At 43.5% G+C, this 19,933-nt stretch overlaps 1 protein-coding gene across 2 annotated transcripts in view; it reads left to right on the plus strand.

Moving 5' to 3' along the window:
* Window positions 1-19,933, plus strand: part of VPS53 (VPS53 subunit of GARP complex) — a 123,463-nt gene that overhangs the window by 36,016 nt on the left and 67,514 nt on the right. For both annotated transcript variants that reach the window (XM_020915440.2, XM_070478814.1), the window contains 4 exons: window positions 7,960-8,038; window positions 10,590-10,733; window positions 11,179-11,321; window positions 13,944-14,085. In XM_020915440.2, coding sequence (XP_020771099.1) covers window positions 7,960-8,038; window positions 10,590-10,733; window positions 11,179-11,321; window positions 13,944-14,085 — 508 coding nt within the window. The remainder of the gene's footprint in view (window positions 1-7,959; window positions 8,039-10,589; window positions 10,734-11,178; window positions 11,322-13,943; window positions 14,086-19,933) is intronic.

Below are 19,933 nucleotides of genomic sequence, written 5' to 3' on the forward strand. Positions count from 1 at the left end.
CCCCAGATAGAAGCTCTGTATGCATTAAATAATAGCACTTGTTACCTCTTCTTCCCCACCTCTGGTCACCTCTGGTTACCTCTGGTCAATTTTCTGTCTGTGAATTTGCCTCTTCTGGGTACCTCATGTAGGTGGACTCAGAACAATTTGTGTCCAGCTTATTTCAGTTAGCATGTTTTCAGATTTATCTGTGTTGTATCATTTATCAGAATTTTGTTCCTTTTTAAGGCTGAGTACTTCATTGTACATAGAAACTACATTTTGTTTGTTCATTCATTTGTTGTTGGATGGCTAAGTTGCTTTCACCTCATGGCTATTGTAGGATAGACAAAGGCAGTCTATCATCTGGCATTCACTGCTGCCTGGAAAAAACCTGAAGGCCATCTCATTCTTACTCCTTTGTAAGATAATCTTTTTTTTTTTTTTCATTTTTATTTTCTTCTGGAAGCATTTGAGATTTGGCAATGGGAGAATTAGGAATTTTACTAGGACATAGATCTCCTTTCATTCATGTTGCTTTGTACTTAATGATATGGTTAATCTGAAGACTCTTGAGTTCCTTAAATTCTGAGACAGTGTTCTCTTTTATTTCTCTTTGTGCTCTGTCCTCTATGTTTTCTCTTTGTGGAATCCCTTGTACATGAGTATTGGAACTTCTGGATCTGCTGGTATGTTCCTTAATTTTAAAAAATATATTTACTAATTTATTTGGCTGTTCCAGGTCTTAGTGATGGCATGAGAATCTTTTAATTGAGACCCATGGGATCTTTAGCTGTGGCATGTGAGCTCTTAGATGCGGCATGTGGGATCTAGTTTCCTGACCAGGGATTGAAACCAGGCCCTCCTTTATTTTTTTTTTAATGCTTTATATCTTTTTGTCCTGTTAAGCTGAATTCCTCAACTCAACTTTCCTTTTTAAATTTGTTCTTCAGTGGTGCCCATTCTGTTATTTGGCCTAGCTGTTGAGTTTTTATTTCAACAATCCAACTTTAATCTTCAGGGTATCTAGTTAATTCTTTTTTCATGGGCATAGTATCATCTTAAACCTCTCAGGGAACATAAATTACACAGGTTCTAAAGTTCTGAGTTGCCTGCTCTGTTTCTCTGCACTCTGAGGTCTTCAGTTCGTTGCGTATAATGACTTTCTTGGTGTTCACATGTTTGGTGATGTCTAGCAGAATGCTCATTTTGTCTGTGAGGTTCTCTGTCAGCCTGATCAGAGATGCTGTCTTACTGCCCCCTGCTCACGAGGGCGTAGGCAGGATATGCCACTTGGCTACATGTGCTGCAGACAGTGCTTCTCAGGTGAGGTGGGGCTGGAGCTGGCGGAGCCACGAGAGCGGCTGTGCTGGTGGCTGATCTTCCGGGCCCATGAGTTCCTGATCTGCCTGTGTGTTGTCAGCCCTGTGGACTCCGCTGCATTTCTCAGACCCACAGCCACTCCTAACCTGGTTGCTCAAGGACGGGGTGAGACCTGGCGCTGGCTTAGTTGTTTCTCTTGCAAGAGCCCAACATTCCCCTGGTGGGGTGCCAGGAGCCACTCTCCTGCTCCTGGTGTCCACTCCCCTCATGTCTTTCATCTTTTTAAAAATTTATTTGACTGTGCTGGGTCTTCATTGCAGCTCATGGGCTTTCTCTAGCTGTGACAAGTGGGGGCTACTCTAGTTGTAGCGTGTAGGTTTCTCATTGTAGTGGCTTCCCTTATTGTGGAGCATAGACTCTAGGCATTCGGGCTCAGTAGTTGCAGCTCCCAGGCTTCAGCAAGCCGCAGGCTTAGTCACCACTGGGCATGTGGGATCTTCTTGGACCAAGGATCAAACCGGTGTCCCCTGCATTGCAGGGCTGATGCTTAACCACTGGACAACCAGGGAAACCCATGTCCTTCATATTTGAGAAGCCATTTTGGCAGAGGTTTCCTTCTTCAGTCCTGTCCTACCAGAGTTTTCTACCTCTCCTTTTCTTGCCCAATTCTGGAATCTTATTAAACTCTTTTCATTATTTCAGAGCATCTGGGGCAGGAAGGGGAAGGGTTATACCTCGTGCTCAGGGTGCCATCTTAGAATGGAAATGCCAAGGAACTGTTAAGGAGTGTCGGAACAGAGCTTGGCAAAATACTCGGGAAATCACCACCCTTCCCTTTCTCCTTCCTAATCCCATCACACTCAGAACTGGCTGATTGCCCTGTCAACGTGGGGATGCGAAGCAGCCAAGAGAGCAGACAAACGGGACCTTATGAGCTGCAGGAAAGACGGAAGCTCAGATGGAGAAGGCAGAGTTGCTCTGTTGGGTGGTGGCGGTGGGGGGTGGGTGGGGGAGACAGTATCACTGCCTCTCACCCTCCTGATAATCCAGAGTTGATCTCTTTTCCCATTCACTTATTCTTCTCTTTGTTTATCTAATAGATACTGACCACACACTTGCTAGATCCCAGGCCCTGTGCTGGGGTCCTGAGGGCACGAGGTGAAAAACACATACTCTTTGCCTTCAAAGAGCTTGCCATTATTGTGAGAGAAACACTGATAGAGATGGATATAACAGAACTAGTCCATGCTGTCTGGGGACAGCAGGGTCTCAGAAGAGGGACTGAGAGACTCATTCTTCAGGGGCTGAGGGTAGGGGTCAAGAAGTATTAAATTTTAATCTGACCTTAAAAGAATGGGTAAGATCTGGGGACTTCCCTGACAGTCCAGTGGCTAAGACACCATGCTTTCATTGCAGGAGGTGCGGGTTTGATCCCTGGTTCAGGAACTAAGATCCCACATGGCATAGGGTGTGGCCAGAACAAAAGGTAGGACCTTACTACCAAGACAAGAAGAGAGAGGGGGGGGAAGAAGAGAGTGGAGAGTGAAAGTCTGTCTCAGTAGGCAGAGTCAGATCATAGATGCCTTGCTAAAGAATCTGCTCTACATTCGTTTTGTGGACAATGAAAGATTTTAAGCAGGAAGAGACATGGTCTTATTTGTATTTTGTAAAAGTCTTGTCAGTTATAGGTACAAGAGACTGGAGGTTGGGGCTATGTTCTGGATTAGAAAAAGATAAAGATCATTCCATGACAGCGACCATGTAGTCGAGGAGGTTGCATGGTTGCATGGGATGGGCACTGCTGATGGCAGGAACGTGGTAGAACTGAATTTTATTTATATTATAAGAAAGCATATAGGGAAAAACAAGAGAATGCACTCTTTGAGGATTTCTTGCCTTTTAATTTTTTCTTTCCCAAAGAAGTTATTTTATAAATTGCAGAAACTTTGTGATCACTGCTGAAATGACACTCCCCTTAAAAGATAACTTTCTATCAGTATAGTTCGGTGCTCCAGCTATTCATTATCATGTAGGATTGCTGCAAACACAGGAGGATTTACTTTTCTTTTTGTTCATTTCACAACTTCTATTTGCAAAAAAAAAAAAAAAGTGTCGATTAATAGAGAATAAGTGCTATTAAGTAACACTAAAATTAACGGAAGGGAAGGAATCGCTTGTTTCCAGTGCCTGGACTACAGTTCTTTTTCAGGAGGTACTAAAAGTTTGAGGAAAGTCCAGACTTCTTATTTTTAGCATCATTTCTGGTGAATTTTCCTCCCTTATGTTTACATAGTGATGGTGGAGCCATCTGGAAGTGATAGAAATAGCTTGTTTGTTTGGGGAGAGGGGGGAGGCGGGAGCCTCACACCCTGTGCACTGCTTCAGTGCCTCTAACTTCAGAGCTTGCTGTCTGTAGACTGCGGAAGTCACAGGAAAGCCTGTGTTCTGACATCTTTGCCTGCACATTTGAAATACGAAGTTCATGGACGTCAGTTTAAATACAGCTGTTTCTTCCAACTACCCTTCTGGAAAATGCTTAAACGTTAATGTAGCGTTGAAGGAAAGTTTTTTTTTTGTTCCTTTAATGTCATCTTTACATTTCAAATCCTCCTGGCTTAAGAATATCTGAGAAAGCCAATGTGTCTAGTAATCAGTCAGTATTTCCTGAGGAAAAATGGAAGGTTCAGGCGTTCTCTTGAAACCCATGAAACCTTCTAACTGAAACATATTTTTCAGAGCTATTTCTAACCTCTTCTGCATGAGAGGTACTTGGCAGATTGAGGGAATCACTTGGCATAGTGGTCAAAGAAATTAAAGTGGAGGATGAAAAGGCCTAGCTAGTCAACTAACTATATATAGTTCAATAAAAATTTTTACATAAAGAAAGAAAAAGGAAGAAAGAAAGAAAAGGCCCAGCTGGCTCTATGACTATGACCAGGTTCTTTCTGAAAGGATATTAAGTTTCAAAAGCATGCGTTTTGAAAGCGTAAGGATTGTACTTGATGATATCAAAGCGTCCCACTGAGTCACTCTTAAGATTCTGGGTTGAGATTCTGTCTCCTTGGAACTGGAGTATCTGACTAATCAGACTGACTAATCATTCTGTCCGGTACAGACACTCTATTTTGGGAGGTGAGTTTATTGCAAATTACTGAGGGTACTTTCTCTGGGACAGTCATGCACCGGGTATTGGAAGCATCAGGGTTATTTTGTCCACAGATGTCTAAATGGTTTTTGTACTTCGTGGTCCCTCTGCTGCCATCCCTCTGGTGAAATCTGATAGCACATTTAGTCAAGGGTGCTTTTTTTAAAAAATATTTATTTATTTATGACTGCATGAGGTCTTAGTTGTGGTGCTCGAGCTTTCTTCTCTCCACCTGTGGTGCATATAGCTCAGTAGTTGAGTCGCATCGGCTTAGTCGCCCCTTAACCACTGGACCACCAGGGAAGTCCCGTGGGAAGGGCGCCTTTGAACAACCCTTGGTCACATGGTGTGGAGGATGCCAGGAGGCAGCTGGTTGACCATCATTTCCGGCATAGCACAGGGGATCTCTCATTTGCTAAGAGTGGTCAGCACTGAGTTGTTACCACCTAACCAGGTCAAGCTTATTTGGATCCGGGAGGAATTGTCATTTCCCCTCTTCTCTATTAGTTGTAGGTTGACTTTCATAAGGATGACTCGGAAGTCTTGGTAGCTGACCTTCTGTGTGTACTCTGCTAACAGAGTCTACTACTCCATCTCTTCACAGTAAGAGCTTATTTTTTTATGGTTGGAAGAGGAAGGAGTTTGAAGGAATGAGGTCAAAGATGTGGGTTTTTTCAGTGTGTTTGATGTATTTGTAGGATCTTGCTCAGGCAACTTATTGTAAAGACCACTATTTACATCTTGTCCTGCAAGTGCATGAATCAGGGTTTGGGTTTCTAGATACCATCATTACTGTCACTCACGGGAATGATTTCTCTTTCATCTGAGTCACTGTTAGACACTTCAGAAACTACACTTGAAAACGTGCAGAAGCTGATTATTCTGCTCCAGTGTTCATTAAACATCTGACTTGCAATTACCGGTAAGGATGGATGCAGTTGCCAGCTAGAGCTGTAAGATGGGTGTTGTGGAGTAATCAGATAACAACAATACTGAGAGGAATCTAGTCCAGGCCTCCATCCCCACCCTCTTATTTCACAACCATTCTTAGTTGTGGCCCACATGAGGGAAATGGCTTAATTAGGAGTATACCTAGGTCACTAGTTGCACAGCTAAGTCTAGACTGTCTCAGGAAGTAACCTTGGAAATGGACTGTAGAACGCAAGGGGGTCTGCAAATCACAGGCTGATACTTTTGCCCTTATAGGCTCTGGTTGTCTTTGCAGGCACCCCAGTTTCTGTTTTTTAAATATTTTATTGAAGTATAGTGTAGTTGAAGTATAGTAGAGTTGACTTACACTGTTGTGTTAACTTCTGTACTGCAAAGTGGCTCAGTTATACACATACATACATTCCTCTCTATGTGCTTTTCCATTATGGTTTACCCCAGGAGATTGGGTGAAGTTCCCTGTGCTATTCAGTAGGACCTTGCTGTTTATCCATTCTAAGCATAACAGTTTGCACCTATTGCTCGCAGACTCAGTCCATCCCTCCCCTTCCTCCCTCCGCTTTGGCAACCACAAGTCTGTTCTCTGTGCGTCTCTTTCTGTTCCGCAGATAATTTCATTTGTGTCACATTTTGGATTCCACATATAAGAAATAACATATGGTATTTGTCTTTCTATTTCTGACTTACTTCATTTGGTATGATAATCTCTAGGTCCATCCATATTGCCTCAGGCACCCCAATTTCAAATCTGGTTAAAAATGTGGGGCTAGGGGATGGCGAAGTAGGAAGGGTGACAGAGGCAGAGCTGGGACCATTACATCACCGAGACACTCAGGAGCCCTGAGAATAAGACTGTGACTTTTCAACCAGGATGGGACTTCCCCTCCAGGAGTGAGTGTGGCTTAGGGGGGAACCTGTGCTCTCCGTGGCTGCCAAGAGGAGAGAGAAGGAGCACAGGGACCTGCAAGCTCTGTCTTGTGACCTGGCACCAGGGGAGTCGGTCTGTCTGGCCCATTATGTGGAGTCATAAGACCTCAGAGGTAATGGTTTTACAAAAGCGTCTTCTCTCTTGTCAGAGCTCATACTCAAGGAATGTTTCCTGTGGTACGCTGGGCAAGCGTAGATGAATGACATTTTAATGTCATTAGATTCTAACGTGTGGGCTACTTGGGTGACAACCTTATCTCTATCGTTTCTCATCCCCTCAGAAAGTAACTAAAAGAGGCTGCAAACCCACCTATAAGAGTAGTTTTAAGTTTTGAAGATAGTGGAAAAACCCTGGAAAGTATTTGGAATAAGGCATAATTATAACTATGCCACAGAAAAACCAGACCATTTTGGGTCCTGACTATCCCCTCATTTAAAAAAAAAAAAAAAAAAATCTCTGTAGGTTGCCAGGCACAGCCTAGTAGCCAAAGAAATTGTGGTTTTGAGCTGTTCACTATTTCTAGAAACTTCATAAAGTTAATTCCAGAGTAACAGGGTGGAGACCAAAAAAGGAAGAACATTATTTTATGGTGCTTTTAGTGAAGATAAAAGATTTGCCTCAGGCTCAGGGCAAGTCCAGCTGTGAGGATGGTGGGCAGGAGGGACTCAACTCCCTGGGATGGGGGAGGGCGAGCTGGTGGCAGGCGGCTGACCCAGAGCTCCTCTCCCATCCTGGCTGCTTCTCCTTTGCCTTCTTTCCTCTCAGCCAAGCACTATTTCTTGAGCCCTCATTTCCATGAAAACCACCCGGTTCAGTTCCAGCCTACCCTTTCAAACTCATTTCCAGTGTGACTCAGTCTTCATCCTCACCATCTCCCCAGTGAAATTAAGTCTTCATTCAGTGACCTTCACACTTAAATAGCAGTTCATTTTATCATTTGATCTTTTTACTTTAGAAAACAGTATTTTGGTTCACTTGTTAAAATTTAGTATCTTGATGTTGGTTTCCAGGTTGAAAAAAACAGCAATCCTGAAGCAGTTCAAAACCCACCTCCCATCCTGTTCTCCAAGGAATGGCAGAGTAATTACCCCAGTAACCTGAAGTGGATTTATATTTGACTTGGGCATTAGTATATAGCATCTTCCTGCGGTGTAACTACCCCAGTGACATTTTGCAAAAACTGACGTATACTACCTCACGACAGCTGAGTGGTGGCCTAGAAGAGCTTTGGGGTATAGAAAGAATCTGTGTGTGCGTGCTCAGTTGTGTCCAACTCTGCGACCCTGTGGACTGTAATCCACCAGTCTCCTCTGTCCATGGAATTTTCCAGGCAAGAATACTGGAGTGGGTTGCCATTCCCTTCTCCAGGGGAACTTCCTGACCCAGGGACTGAACCTGTGACTCCTGTGTCTCCGGCATTGCAGGCGAATTCTTTGCCAGTGAGCCATTGGGGAAGTTGATGTAGTCATAAACCTGCTGCTAACTAGTGTGTGACCTGTCGTATCTAGCCACCACTCCTGCTTCCTGGATGATCCCTGAAGACTTCAGCAGTCCTAACCTCTGTGGATCCGTGCACAGATGTTTATGGACGTTTGAAAATTATGCCAGGCAATGATATGTTCTCTTTTCTCTACAGAGTGAAGGCGGCCCAGACTGAGTTAGGACAGCAAATCCTGGCCGATTTTGAAGAAGCTTTTCCTTCCCAGGGCACCAAGGTATTATTTTGCATTTTCCCTTCAATCTTTGGATTTTCTTACCATATTCTGACCTGATTCACACTCACCGTAACTACGATTCACTTACTATTTCAAATGCGGTTGCTGGCAGCCATAAAGTCTGTGTGCTGAAGATTCAGGGTAATGGACCATCCTTGATTTTAAATATCCCGAAGCAATATCAGTCGGCTCCTCATCTGTGTCCTCACAGTATCCACAGTGAGGATTTGTTTTGATTTCATTTAACGTGTGTCAAACCCAATATGTTGTCTGCCTGGGGAATTACCTTTTTTCTCTTGGTTACTTTGTTTGTTTGTTTAATTTTTTTTTTTCAAACCGTAGTGGTTTTTTTTTAGAATTGTTACATAACTTTTTGGTTTCAATTTGGTGAAGAGACAACGGAGAGGAACGTGCCTAGGCTTGGGTAACTCTCGGAGTGACAGTTAGGAGACTCACTTTTAATGGTCACAGTCCTGTTGTTGGGATGAATCCCTTCAGCTCTCACTGGTAGCCTGGCTGTTTGTGTTGTGTCTGCAAAGCCCACAGTAATTTCACTCGTGAGCTATTGGTTACACTTCTCATGTAACAAGCTTTGCCTCATTTGGCCGTCACTGTGCTGGGGTAAGTGCTGTTAGCTCCATCCTTCAAATTGTAGCAGACATAATCTTAATGCTTTGCATGTGTTGGGGAGAGAAGAACCCTCAGAAGCTTTTCTCTCTATTATTTGAGCTATTTCAGGAGCAAGAACTGTGCGGCTCAGAAATGACCTGAAGCACACACTGGCAGGCAGCGCTTGGTGGATGGAGGTGGGGGATATATGTCTGTTTGCCGAGCCAAGGAATGTTTCCTGGATCCGCTCTATAATTCAATAACTGGAAATATCTTAATCGTTGTTCTTTGTGCCTCATAAAAGAGACTTAGGAAGTAGGTGGGGGTAACTGCCCCAGCTTTGTTGATTACCTCCTATAGGAAACCTGCCTCTGGTTTTCATGTCTGCGTATATTCTAGCTGTCTTCTAGCAGTCAGATATTTTATTCATAAAGCATGTTCCTTTGTGGACTTCATCTTTCTTTTCCATTTGCTGTAACTGTGGGGAGTGGGTATCAGAAAACAGTCCTGTAAAAAGGGATAGTAAGAGATTCACAAGTTATAAGCCCTAGGGTCTGCTTTACTCTACTCTGCTATTGACCCTGGTTTTAAGAAGTTTTAGAAAGATGCAGATGAAGCCCAGCTTTATCATTTAGGAAAATATAACGGTGACCTACATTATAACTTTTTCTCAGACCCCAGGAGGAAAATGAGGTGAAAATGGTTTTCTTTAACAACTTGTTTCCCTTTTCTCTGGCTAGATGACTTGATGTTTCTGTAAGAGTTTTCTTTTTTCCTTCTGAGTGACTATTGACCTCTCTTAAAGGCTTTGTGTTTCTAATTCTGCCTCACAAATGGAAGTCAAGGTTTTTTAAAAAAGGTATCCAAGGTTACTGTGAAGTCCTTTATAAATGAAAAAATCAGAACCCATGAGCCCGTAGATTTTGGCTTTCGTGACTTCTCTGTCAGATCAAACATTTTCATCCAGAAGCCAGAGCTGAGCAGTTAGAATTCTCAGTGGATGACAGAAGAGCCACTCAGCATGGAGCATAGTCAGCATTTAACAGTTTAGTTAGCTCTTGGGCAGCCTAAGTGACACTTAAGAAACTCTTGAACTTCAGTTGAAATGGATAAATTAGAATTGATTTGTAAAAATCATAAAGATTTGGAAGACCCTTAATCATCACCTAGTTAAAATGCATTTTTTTTCCAATTATTTTTCAGATGAGTGTCAATAACTGTGCCAGAGTTATGTGGCTATTTAGCTAAGCCACAAGCCAATGCCAAGTGTTCTGTAGTCCACTCAGCCAGCCATGTTCATTCAGTGAGTTACTGTAAAGAAAGGTTCAAGGAGACTGAGTTGCCTTCAGTGATAAAAAAGGCCTTCCCATCCTGATGTATCAACACAGCCCTTTGATAGTCTTCTACTATTTTTTCTCAGGTCAAGGCGCCAATATCATAATATAATTTGGCTGCCTGTCTGCGTGGTTGACCATCAGTGGGGCAAGGATGGTGGATGGAACCTGGATTTAGGTTTTAAATGCCAGCATGCTGTTTGGCATAAATACAGCACTTTGAGAACAGGAATCCAAGGTTAGATTCAGAAGAAAGTGGCACGTGTGCCATCAGACTGGTGTCATTCTGACTTTTAGGGCCCTTCAGGAAGGTGACTTCAGTTCAGAAAGCCAAAGTTCCTACCATCATTGCTGGCCCTGTTTCCAGGATGTCTCATTGTTGATTCACGGAATAGCTTTTATATTGGCTACTACAGACTAGCGTAATGATTCTTTCATTGAGGAACAAGTAACTCAAATATCCATCCACAGCAGAAGAATGAGTGTCAGGGGAGTGGAAGTAATAACAACATCATGAGTAGAACAAGAAGCAGCAGCTGTCAGAGGCCATAAGATTTAAAGGTCGTTTCTGGCTTTTGAACTGGTGTGTGTGCTGTGTGTTTTACCAGAGGCCAGGAGGACCCAGCAACGTTCTACGAGATGCATGTCAGGTTGCTAATATCTTGGACCCCAGAATCAAACAGGAAATCATCAAAAAGTTTATTAAACAGCATCTGTCAGAGTACCTAGTACTTTTTCAAGAAAATCAAGATGTAAGTATTGACCAAATGAGCTCAGATGTCACATTTGATTTGTACTAAAAATTGATTGCTCTCAAGTCTATGATTTATATTTTATTAGTATTACTGTCTTAAAATGTTGGTTGTTAAACCCTGATTCCTAGGGGCTGACTGTACAGTCCAGTGATTCTTAACCATTTTGGGGTCCCTGATCCTTTGGAGAAATGGATCAAGAGCTAGAGATCTTCTCCGCAAAAATGCACCTATGCATAAAACCTTGCATACAGTTTCAGGAAATTTATAGACCCCTGAAGCCCAATCATAGACCCCGGGTTAAGAACCTCTGTATCAAGTAAAAAAAGTAACCTGCACTCTTTAAAATCATGAGAAATAGATTGATTGTGTTTTTGCTTATTTCCTTCAACTGTCAATACTACTTCTAAGTACTGGGGTAGATTTTATTCCCTGCTTCCCCCAGGTTGCCTGGCTGGACAAAATCGACCGTCGCTATGCCTGGATCAAACGCCAGCTCGTGGACTACGAGGAGAAATATGGCCGAATGTTCCCACGTGAGTGGTACATGGCGGAGAGAATTGCCGTAGAATTTTGCCACATCACAAGGTAGTTGCCAGCTCTCTACTGGTTTGGGTATTGATTGATATCAGTTGATTAAAGCCCAGCCCCCCAGTCTCTATGGGTTCCTATGGCTTTGGAACCACTTCCACCTGTTTTTAAAAATTGGTTTGAGAATCATGATTTTCAGGAGAATGTCTTCAGCTGTGCTGAAGTCTCTTCAGAAGACTCCATTCCTGTTGAAAGTTAGATTTCATTGGTATATATCTAAAACCGAGTCCCTGACTCCAGCTGTACCTGTATTCCACCTTCTCCATCTTCAGAGTTCCAGCCCTAGAGGAGAGAGCGTTATGTGAAGAGGGGGTAAACACTTGATAGGGAAAAATGGAAAGGGGTACATGAGTGCCCTGGGCCAGCAGGCTGTAGCCAAAGCACTTGTTTGTATGTCTGTTCTGCCTAAAGAGTGATATACACACCACACAGCAGCACAGTCTGCTCTTATCTTTGTTCTAGGACTTCCCTATAGCCTTGCCCTACCTTGAACGGCCTGCCTTCTTAGCCATCCAAGAGCACGTCAGCCAGATTTCCCTGTAGTGATTCATTGCCCCACATTTTCCCCTGTGTCTGTGTCACACATATCAGTGTGTAGCGAATGTACATCCATCATCGTTCGGCTTTTCTGACATGCTAGGTAGATGGTTCCAGAGGGACAGGGCTGTGTCTACTCCAGTGACATAGTACACACTCAGGAAATAGTTGTTGAGCAGATTTCCCACCCCAACCCAGTGTTTATAGTCTTTGGATCGTTAATCACTTTGGCATCTGAGTATTCTGAGCCTTTTAGAGACCTTCTCCCATTCCTCCTGTCTTCAGTTCTGTGAGACATAGCCAAGGGCCAGATAGTCCCTTTAGATCAAAGAATTAAAGCCCAAGAAGTACAGATCAGTGTGTCCACGACAGAGCTAAAGCTGGAATCTGCAGAGGCCCTCTGACCAGTGCACAGTTATATTAACCCCAGTTAATGTTTTAAGAAGTCCCATATGTATGCATAACTCAGCCACCTTAGAGTAACTCATGGTAATCATCTCTCTTAAAATTGTGGAGTACAGTCAAGTTGTATGCTTTAAGAGCACATCATAGGGGGCAGGGATTCATTAAGAGATATTGGCTGTTGATTTTGTTTGTTTTTAACTAGGCTTTATTTGTTATTTATGACTGTGCTGAGTCTTCATTGCTGTGCGGGGGCTTTCTCTGTTTGGGGTGAGCAGGGCTACTCTCTACCTGTGGCACACTGGTTTCTCATTGCATTGACTCCTCTTGTTGCAGAGCTCGGGCTCTAGAATGCACATGTAGGCTTTATTTTTTAAAGCAGATTTATGTTCACAGCAAGATCGACAAGAAGATTCCCGTATACCCTCTGCCCTCCCCTGCATTCTCAGAGGCCTCCGCCATCATCAACATCCCCAACCAGAGTGTATACAGGTTACAGTTGCTGAACTTACCTTGACACCTCATTGCTACCCAGAGTCCCTGGTTTACATTAGGGTCACCCTTGGTGCTTTACATTCTGTGTGATGGTGGTTTTCAGAAACACACTTGCTGCTGGATTTAGATGACCTTATTGATTCAAGGTTGATTGTGGTTGTCACTTTCTGAGTCCTGATTAGCAAAGAAGGAGTGCATTGCTTGAGAGATCGATAACTAATTCACTTTGGCCCCTAGTTCAGTGTCTTGAAAAATGCATTTTCTGTGAAAAACGAAGTGCACAGGAGAGTGAGTGTACACAAAAGCCAACACATGTGCTGTTGTGTCAGCTAATGGCAGTGCTGCTGCCAAGCTTTCATTGTTGGAATTTTGGCTAAAAGCCTGTAGGTACATAATTCTGAAGAGGCTCTTTGTTTGGTTTTTGTTGTTTGTTTGTGTGTGAAGATGATCTGTAGCTCAGTACTTACTGAGAACTCTCGTGCGACTGCTCCCTTGCAACGTAGCATTCTGAGGTAGAACACTTGAGTGGCCTGTGAGCGTCATAGGCAGGAAACACCCAGATGGGTACCTGTCTCTTTTTACAAGGGGATCAACTCCCATCTCTCTCATCTCTACCCAGGGGTCCTGCTTTCTGGTTGAAAAGATGGTTATTGAGCTATCTGGAAGAGGGAGGGCTTTATGATTCAGTAATTAATGACTTGTAAAATTATATAGAATATATGCATTTTTATAAAATACTGAGTAAATGCTTCATATATACTATTAACAAGTGAATGGAAATTTTAAAAATAATAAAAATTGTAGTATCTGTGTAAGCAAATTGATACCCATTATCTTTGATTTTTTTTTTTGACTGTTGGATAATTTCACCTTAAAATTCTTATTATTTATTTATTTAGGTTGCATGGCTTATGAGATCTTAGTTCCCCCACCAGAGATTGAACCCAGGCCCTTGGCAGCAAGATTGCAGAGTCTTCACTGCTGGACTGCCGGAAAAGTCCCTAAAATTCTTATTTAGAATATGTGTTTCTATTCCCTGAGCATTAAACTTAGTTGGTGATAGACTTCAGGTTTTGAAATGACTGCATACTTTGTTTTTTTTTAAATATAAGCTAAAGCCACTTACTTTGTCCTGTCTTGAATGATCAGTTTGTTCGACAACATTCTTCTCTCTTTAATTTTAAGGACAGAACTTGCCAAGATCATGCGTACAAGAGCTAAGGAAATTGAAGTGAAATTGCTTCTCTTTGCTATTCAAAGAACGACTAACTTTGAGGGGTTTCTTGCAAAACGTTTTTCCGGGTGCACCCTGACAGATGGAACGCTGGTAAGACTGTCCTAAGGAATACCAGACCGGGGCATTGGTGGCCTGGGTGGGTGAGCTCGCTTTTGAAGTCTTTTACAGTTTGGTGTTTCCATCTATCAGCTCAAGTGCTTAATCCCCCATCCCAAGGATTTCGTTGAATTCATGCAAATAGTCATACAGAACATTCTATATGGCTTTATCATTTGTCTATTATGCAGTACTTCATGTTTTTAGAATGTTTTGTCATCATTTTATCAAGGGATTGGCCCCATTTTAAGCCTAGTAATTCTGTGAGTCATAAGAGTCCTCATTACTCAGTCCCAAATACCTTATTACTTTATCAACTCTTGAGTTTTGTTATAATGAAGATGTGCTTAGAGGAAGATGTAACCCCCAAAAAGGTGAACTGCAACCTAAAAGCAGAAAACGTTGGAGATTTCTATAATGTCCATCACTGACCTTAAGTAAAATATGGTATATTCACACTGTGGAATAGATAGAACAGTTTCAGAGTGGTAGAGTGAGGAATAGATGTAGATATGCTGTCATAGGAAGAAAACCTCTCACATACATGGGTGCAAAACGTAAGCTATAGCCCAGTGGTGGTGATTTAGTCGCTAAGTCATGTCCAACTCTGCGACCCCATGAACTGGAGCTGCCAGGCTCCTCTGTCCGTCGGTTTTCCAGGCAAGAATACTGGAGTGGGATGCCATTTCCTTCTCCAAGGGATCTTCCTGAACCAGGGATCTCCTGCATTGCAGGCAGATTCTTTACCAACTGAGCCACACAGCCAAGTACATATAATAGAATTCCATTTGTGGAAGAAGCATGTTTATATATATAAATAGGTAAGAAAAAGGTCTGGAAATGATAACAGTGGATGTCTACTTGTTTCTCAGGGCAGTCCGGTGTCTCTCCACTTTTACCCACTGCCAGGGTCATGCTCCCAGACTGCAGCCTTCTGTCTCCTGGGTGTACTATGCTCTGTGATATTGTTCCCTGTCACTAGGAACCCCTGAACCTTTCCCACCAATCTGTTCCTTTTTTGACTTCTGTCTTTGAAATTCTTTGGCATAATCAATTTTCAAATGCCTCCTCCAGTTGTTCAGCTGTTGCCTGCCTCTCCTATCTAGTTTGCAGAGTTTCAGATTACAAAAAATCCTGCTGAACCATGAGCTTTTTTTTTTTTTTTCAAGTGGACCATTTTTAAAGACTTTATTGAATTTGTTACAGGATTGTTTCTGTTTCATTTTTTGGTTTTTTGGCTATGAGACATGTGGGATCTTAGCTCTCCAACTAGGAATCGAACCTGCACCCCCTGCATTGGCAGGTGAATTCTTAACCACCAGGGAAATCCTGAGCTATGAGCTTTTTATTCACCCTTCACCTCTCCAGTTGGTCAGCTGTCTTCCACACAGCCTTCTCCAAGTCACTTCTCTCTTTTAAGACAGTCTCTTCCCCTGAGACTGTTCTTTGTCCCAGTTATTGTGACCCAGCAACCATTCTGCATTCCAGTTCCTCACCATGGCAGCTCCACACACTTCAAGGATCTTCCCTTAAAGATGAATTTCTAGAAAGGCAACAGAACTCCTCTGGCCTCTTTCACAAGGCAGGCCAGGTCCTGGAGAATTGGCTCACGGCTGCCCTGCTGTAGGGAGATGTGAAGGTTGTGCTTCTCACTGTCAGTGATGTTCACTCTGAACCTGGTCCAGCAAACATCTTGGTGTGGGCAAGTGGGGCCACACCTTCACCAGTAGCCTGTAGACATCAGTGTCAGAGACCCCATGGACTTAGTAGTGACTGCTGACAATGCTCCCAACAGACAGTGTTGGAAAGAGGCTGGCTTGGGCTGGGTCAGAAGTGCCACCTGGCCTAATGGCCAGTCTACCTGCTGGATACCCCATCTGAAGACTGGCTGTTGCTTGTCTCCTGCCCTTCTCTCTGTCTGGCCTTGATGCCAGGATATGCCTTCTGGGTAATCTTTTGTGGTCACCATTTTGTTTCAGGGTAGTGGAGCTACAGAATGAATCAAAGTATATCTTAATACTCTTTATCATATATATCTTTATATATCAACATTTCATTGAAAGTTATCAAATTCTTTGGAAAATAAGATAAGAGCAGATAAGAAGTCAGCCAGAGGGCCAGGTTAACCAGAGACCCTCCCAGGCTTGCTCGCTTCTACCCTTCGCTGTATCACTCAGGCCTTTTCATGCCCCTTGGTGACAGATTGATAGTGAAACAATGAGGGTGAGCTCACCTGAAAAGACAGGCTCACCTGGAAAGCTCTTCCTAACTGAGCCATGGGATGCATCATCTTTTGCTCTATTTTGACAAATGTGATTTGACATCTATTAGAAACTTAGACTGAAAGAGCCTTAAGGACAGGGCATGTTTTGTTTTTATTATTTCAGCCCCAACAAACTCATAATGTCCTGTGTTATAACTGTTACTGGAAGAAGGGAACTGCCCAGATTTCTAGCTGATTGCCTAAATTCCTGACCCTTTAAGAGGGATTTGATATAGTCTGTAAATTAAAATGCCTTGAAATTAAAAGCAAATGTCTAGATAGGATTTAACTATACCCACATGCATTATTAGAGACTCAATCATTAGATTTATGGTAAACATTATATTCAGCCTCTATGAAATCATTGAAATGAAAATCACCTTAAAATGGTGAATTTTATGTTAATTATGTCACAGTTTTAAAATATCAAGGGTTTTAGAAAATCTGAGTTTAGTTATAAATCATCTTCATGCTTCAGGTAATTTATCTACCAAAAAGAGGGAGAGTCATGCTTATTATAGCTCAAACAGAATAAAATACTTTAAAAGAACAATCTCTTCCTGGGACTTTCCTGGCATTGGATCCAGGTCCAGTGGTTAAGACTTCGCCTTTTAATGCAGAGGCTATAGGTTTGATCCCTGGTCGTGGAGCTAAACTCCCCCATGCCTGTCGCCAAAAAACCAAAAGATAAAACTGAAGCAATATTGTAACAAATTTAATAAAGAATTTTAAAATGGTCCACATTGAAAAAAAAAATGGTCGACATAAAAAAAAATCTTAAATAAAAGACAGAATATTAAAAAAAAAATAGAATAATCTCTCCTTTCTCAGTTACTCTAAATCCCTCCTCCCAGAGATGTACACTGTTTAATAGTGTAGGTTATAATTTGAGACTCTTCCAACCGTGCATGGACATGTACACACACACACACACACACACACCTACCTGGGTTTTGATTGTTTTTTCTTTTTTAAACAAAAAATAGAAACCATAATGTCTGTGTCTGAAGAGGACTTTTTTGAATGCTTCTCCACCAGCATTTATCCACCAGTATTTTTCAAGCTCCCTCTTGAGGCAGGGCCTTGGGTAAAGATGAAAAATTGAATCAGACAGGTGCCTATATTCTAGTAGGAGAAAGACACCTATACGTAACTGTCACATGAGATCTGAACGTGGTGGTACCAAGAACAAAAGAGCGGTCCCAGCGAGGTTAAACCAGGTATGTGTAGGCCTGTGCTCACTGTTCTGTTGGCTGAGGCCTCCAGGCCATCTCTTTAAGGACAAATCAGGAACTGGGCTGGAATAAAGTGTTATGGAATGAGAAATGCAGAAACTGTGGAACTTTCATCTAACATTGAAAGCTCTCTTCTCCAGGGAAAGGAAACAGATTCATCTTCAATTTCAGAGTTTCTTCTTTGATTATTTGAAGGGTCCAGCTAAGACCTTAGAAAGAGATTTGTGCAGACAGACCCAGATATGGACATACTACTGACTAAAGCCTGGTTGGCTCTTCCCAACAGTAAATGAGACAGCTTGGCTGTCCTGTGGCCTCTGTTGTTTTGATAGTGTTGGGAATTCCATGTGGTTTAATTAGTAGGAATACACTGGCCGTGTGAAGACTTTTCATGTATGGACTTGAAATCAACTGTCATCATAGCAAAAAGAATGAATTCTTTCAAAACTGGAAAGTTGTGCATTTCTTGGCAGATTTTTTGGTTTCATTTAGCAGCCCCAGAGCTCATGGAACATGTCATTTGAGTTCTTCAAAATTTAAACCTCAACTTGTAATTCTCTGTGGTCTATGACAGCCACAGAGCAGGAGTGAGTGGCAGATTTGGTTGTCTCTGCCAGCGGGCCTCTTGCACACAGGGCTGAGTTGTGCTGGTGATGGCTCCCTGCAGAGACTGGTTCTTTCATCACAGCAAATTAATCATAGCAGTAGCATGACCCTTTCAGTAGCAGGCATCTGTGTCCACCTCTCAGTGTTCTGTGGCATAACATTTGCCAATGGGATGGTGATCCAGGAGGTACTTGGAGGACTTTGTTGGAGACTAGGGCAGAAGGGTGAAGCCCAGCGGGCCTCTGCCTTGTAATTTGATGGATGCATTGCTTTCATTTTCCGGAGAGCTCCCAAAGAGATGAAATAGTAGGGACAGATCTCACTTGTGATTAAGGACATTCTTTTTATGAGTCCTCTAAGCCCTGTGCTCCTCTCCCATTCCCCACTGAGCATCGCTGTATTGAGGGGCACGCCGCGGTCCTGCCCTCGTGACTTGCACCCCAGTTAAACACTAAGGACAGCCCCCGCATGCCGCACTTCCCCGGCTGTTGTGTCTAGCTGCTCCGTATACACAGTCATGCTTTACGTGTGCCACCTCATTAACTGTCTCTACATCTCTGTGCAGTGGGTGTTCGTATCCCTTCACGTTGCAGGTGGAAGGGCTGAGGCATGGAGAAGTTGAGCCACATACCCGAGTGGTAGAGCCTGGACTCAAACCCAGGCCCATCCCTCAGTCAGTGGTCCCACCAGCCACACAGTTCCTCAGGCCAGAAAGCGCCTTTCCCTTGATTCCTTTCTTTCCTTCCCCATCACATCCACTCTCTCACCAAGTCCCTTGAGTCTGCTCTTCTAAAGATGCTCCAGATGTGGCTCCTTTTTTCCATCTCCACCACTCGAGCTTTGCCCACTCTGGTGTCAGCCCCACCTGGCAGCAGCCTCTTCAGAATCTAAAACTGGATCCTTCCACTGCCCTGTTTAGAGCCCCCAGTGACTGCCCAGTTCCCACAGCCCACAACAGGCTGTGTGACCGGGGGCCCCGCTGCCCCTCCCCACCATGCTCCTTTCACTCCAGCCTTTGCACCGGCTCTCCCTGGGGAGAATGCTCTTCCCCAGGTCTTGGCCCAGCCGGCTTCTTCTCCTCATTCAGGTCTCTACTCATGTCCCTGCCTCAGGATCACCTTGTGAAGAACTTCCCCCAGCCCAGCCCAGTTCCCACACTGTATTTTCAGCACGTCGCCTCCCTTCTTTATCTTGCTCAGTGCTGGATCTCTGGTGCCCAGGAGCGTGCCTGGAGCTGAGCAGATGCTCAGCACACGACTGCAGGATGGGTGGCATCACCTGCTAGTCCCTTTGCCTAGAAAGCCCTGGACACCCCACATCGCTCCCACACGAGCTCTGAAGCATCCTTCAGTTCTGGCTCAAACATTGTTTCCTCAGGGTGGTGTTCTGTGACCCTCCATTGCATCCTTTCATAACAACCTCTGCTTTTCCTGCATGGCCCTCCTCACACGCTTGTGTGATTCTCTGGTTAAATCTGCCTGTCCCACTTGACCGTAAGCTCCCTCAGGACCAAGCATAGTCCACCTCGCTCCCTGCTTTCCTCGTGGTGCCCAGTGCATCCCTTTCTCAAGTCGAGGAGTGGTGAGTCGCTTTTCTGGTATCAGCTTGGTCCCCAGTTGGAATGCATATGCCTCACATGAATGAGCAGGAAGTTCCTGAGTGCCCCTGACTCCAGTAATCTTATCAGTTTGTTAATAGAGACAGACGTGGGAATAGGAAGGACATCTCTCCTGTGGGG

This window comes from Odocoileus virginianus, chromosome 17 (assembly GCF_023699985.2).
Source record: "Odocoileus virginianus isolate 20LAN1187 ecotype Illinois chromosome 17, Ovbor_1.2, whole genome shotgun sequence".
Classification (NCBI taxonomy): domain Eukaryota; kingdom Metazoa; phylum Chordata; class Mammalia; order Artiodactyla; family Cervidae; genus Odocoileus; species Odocoileus virginianus.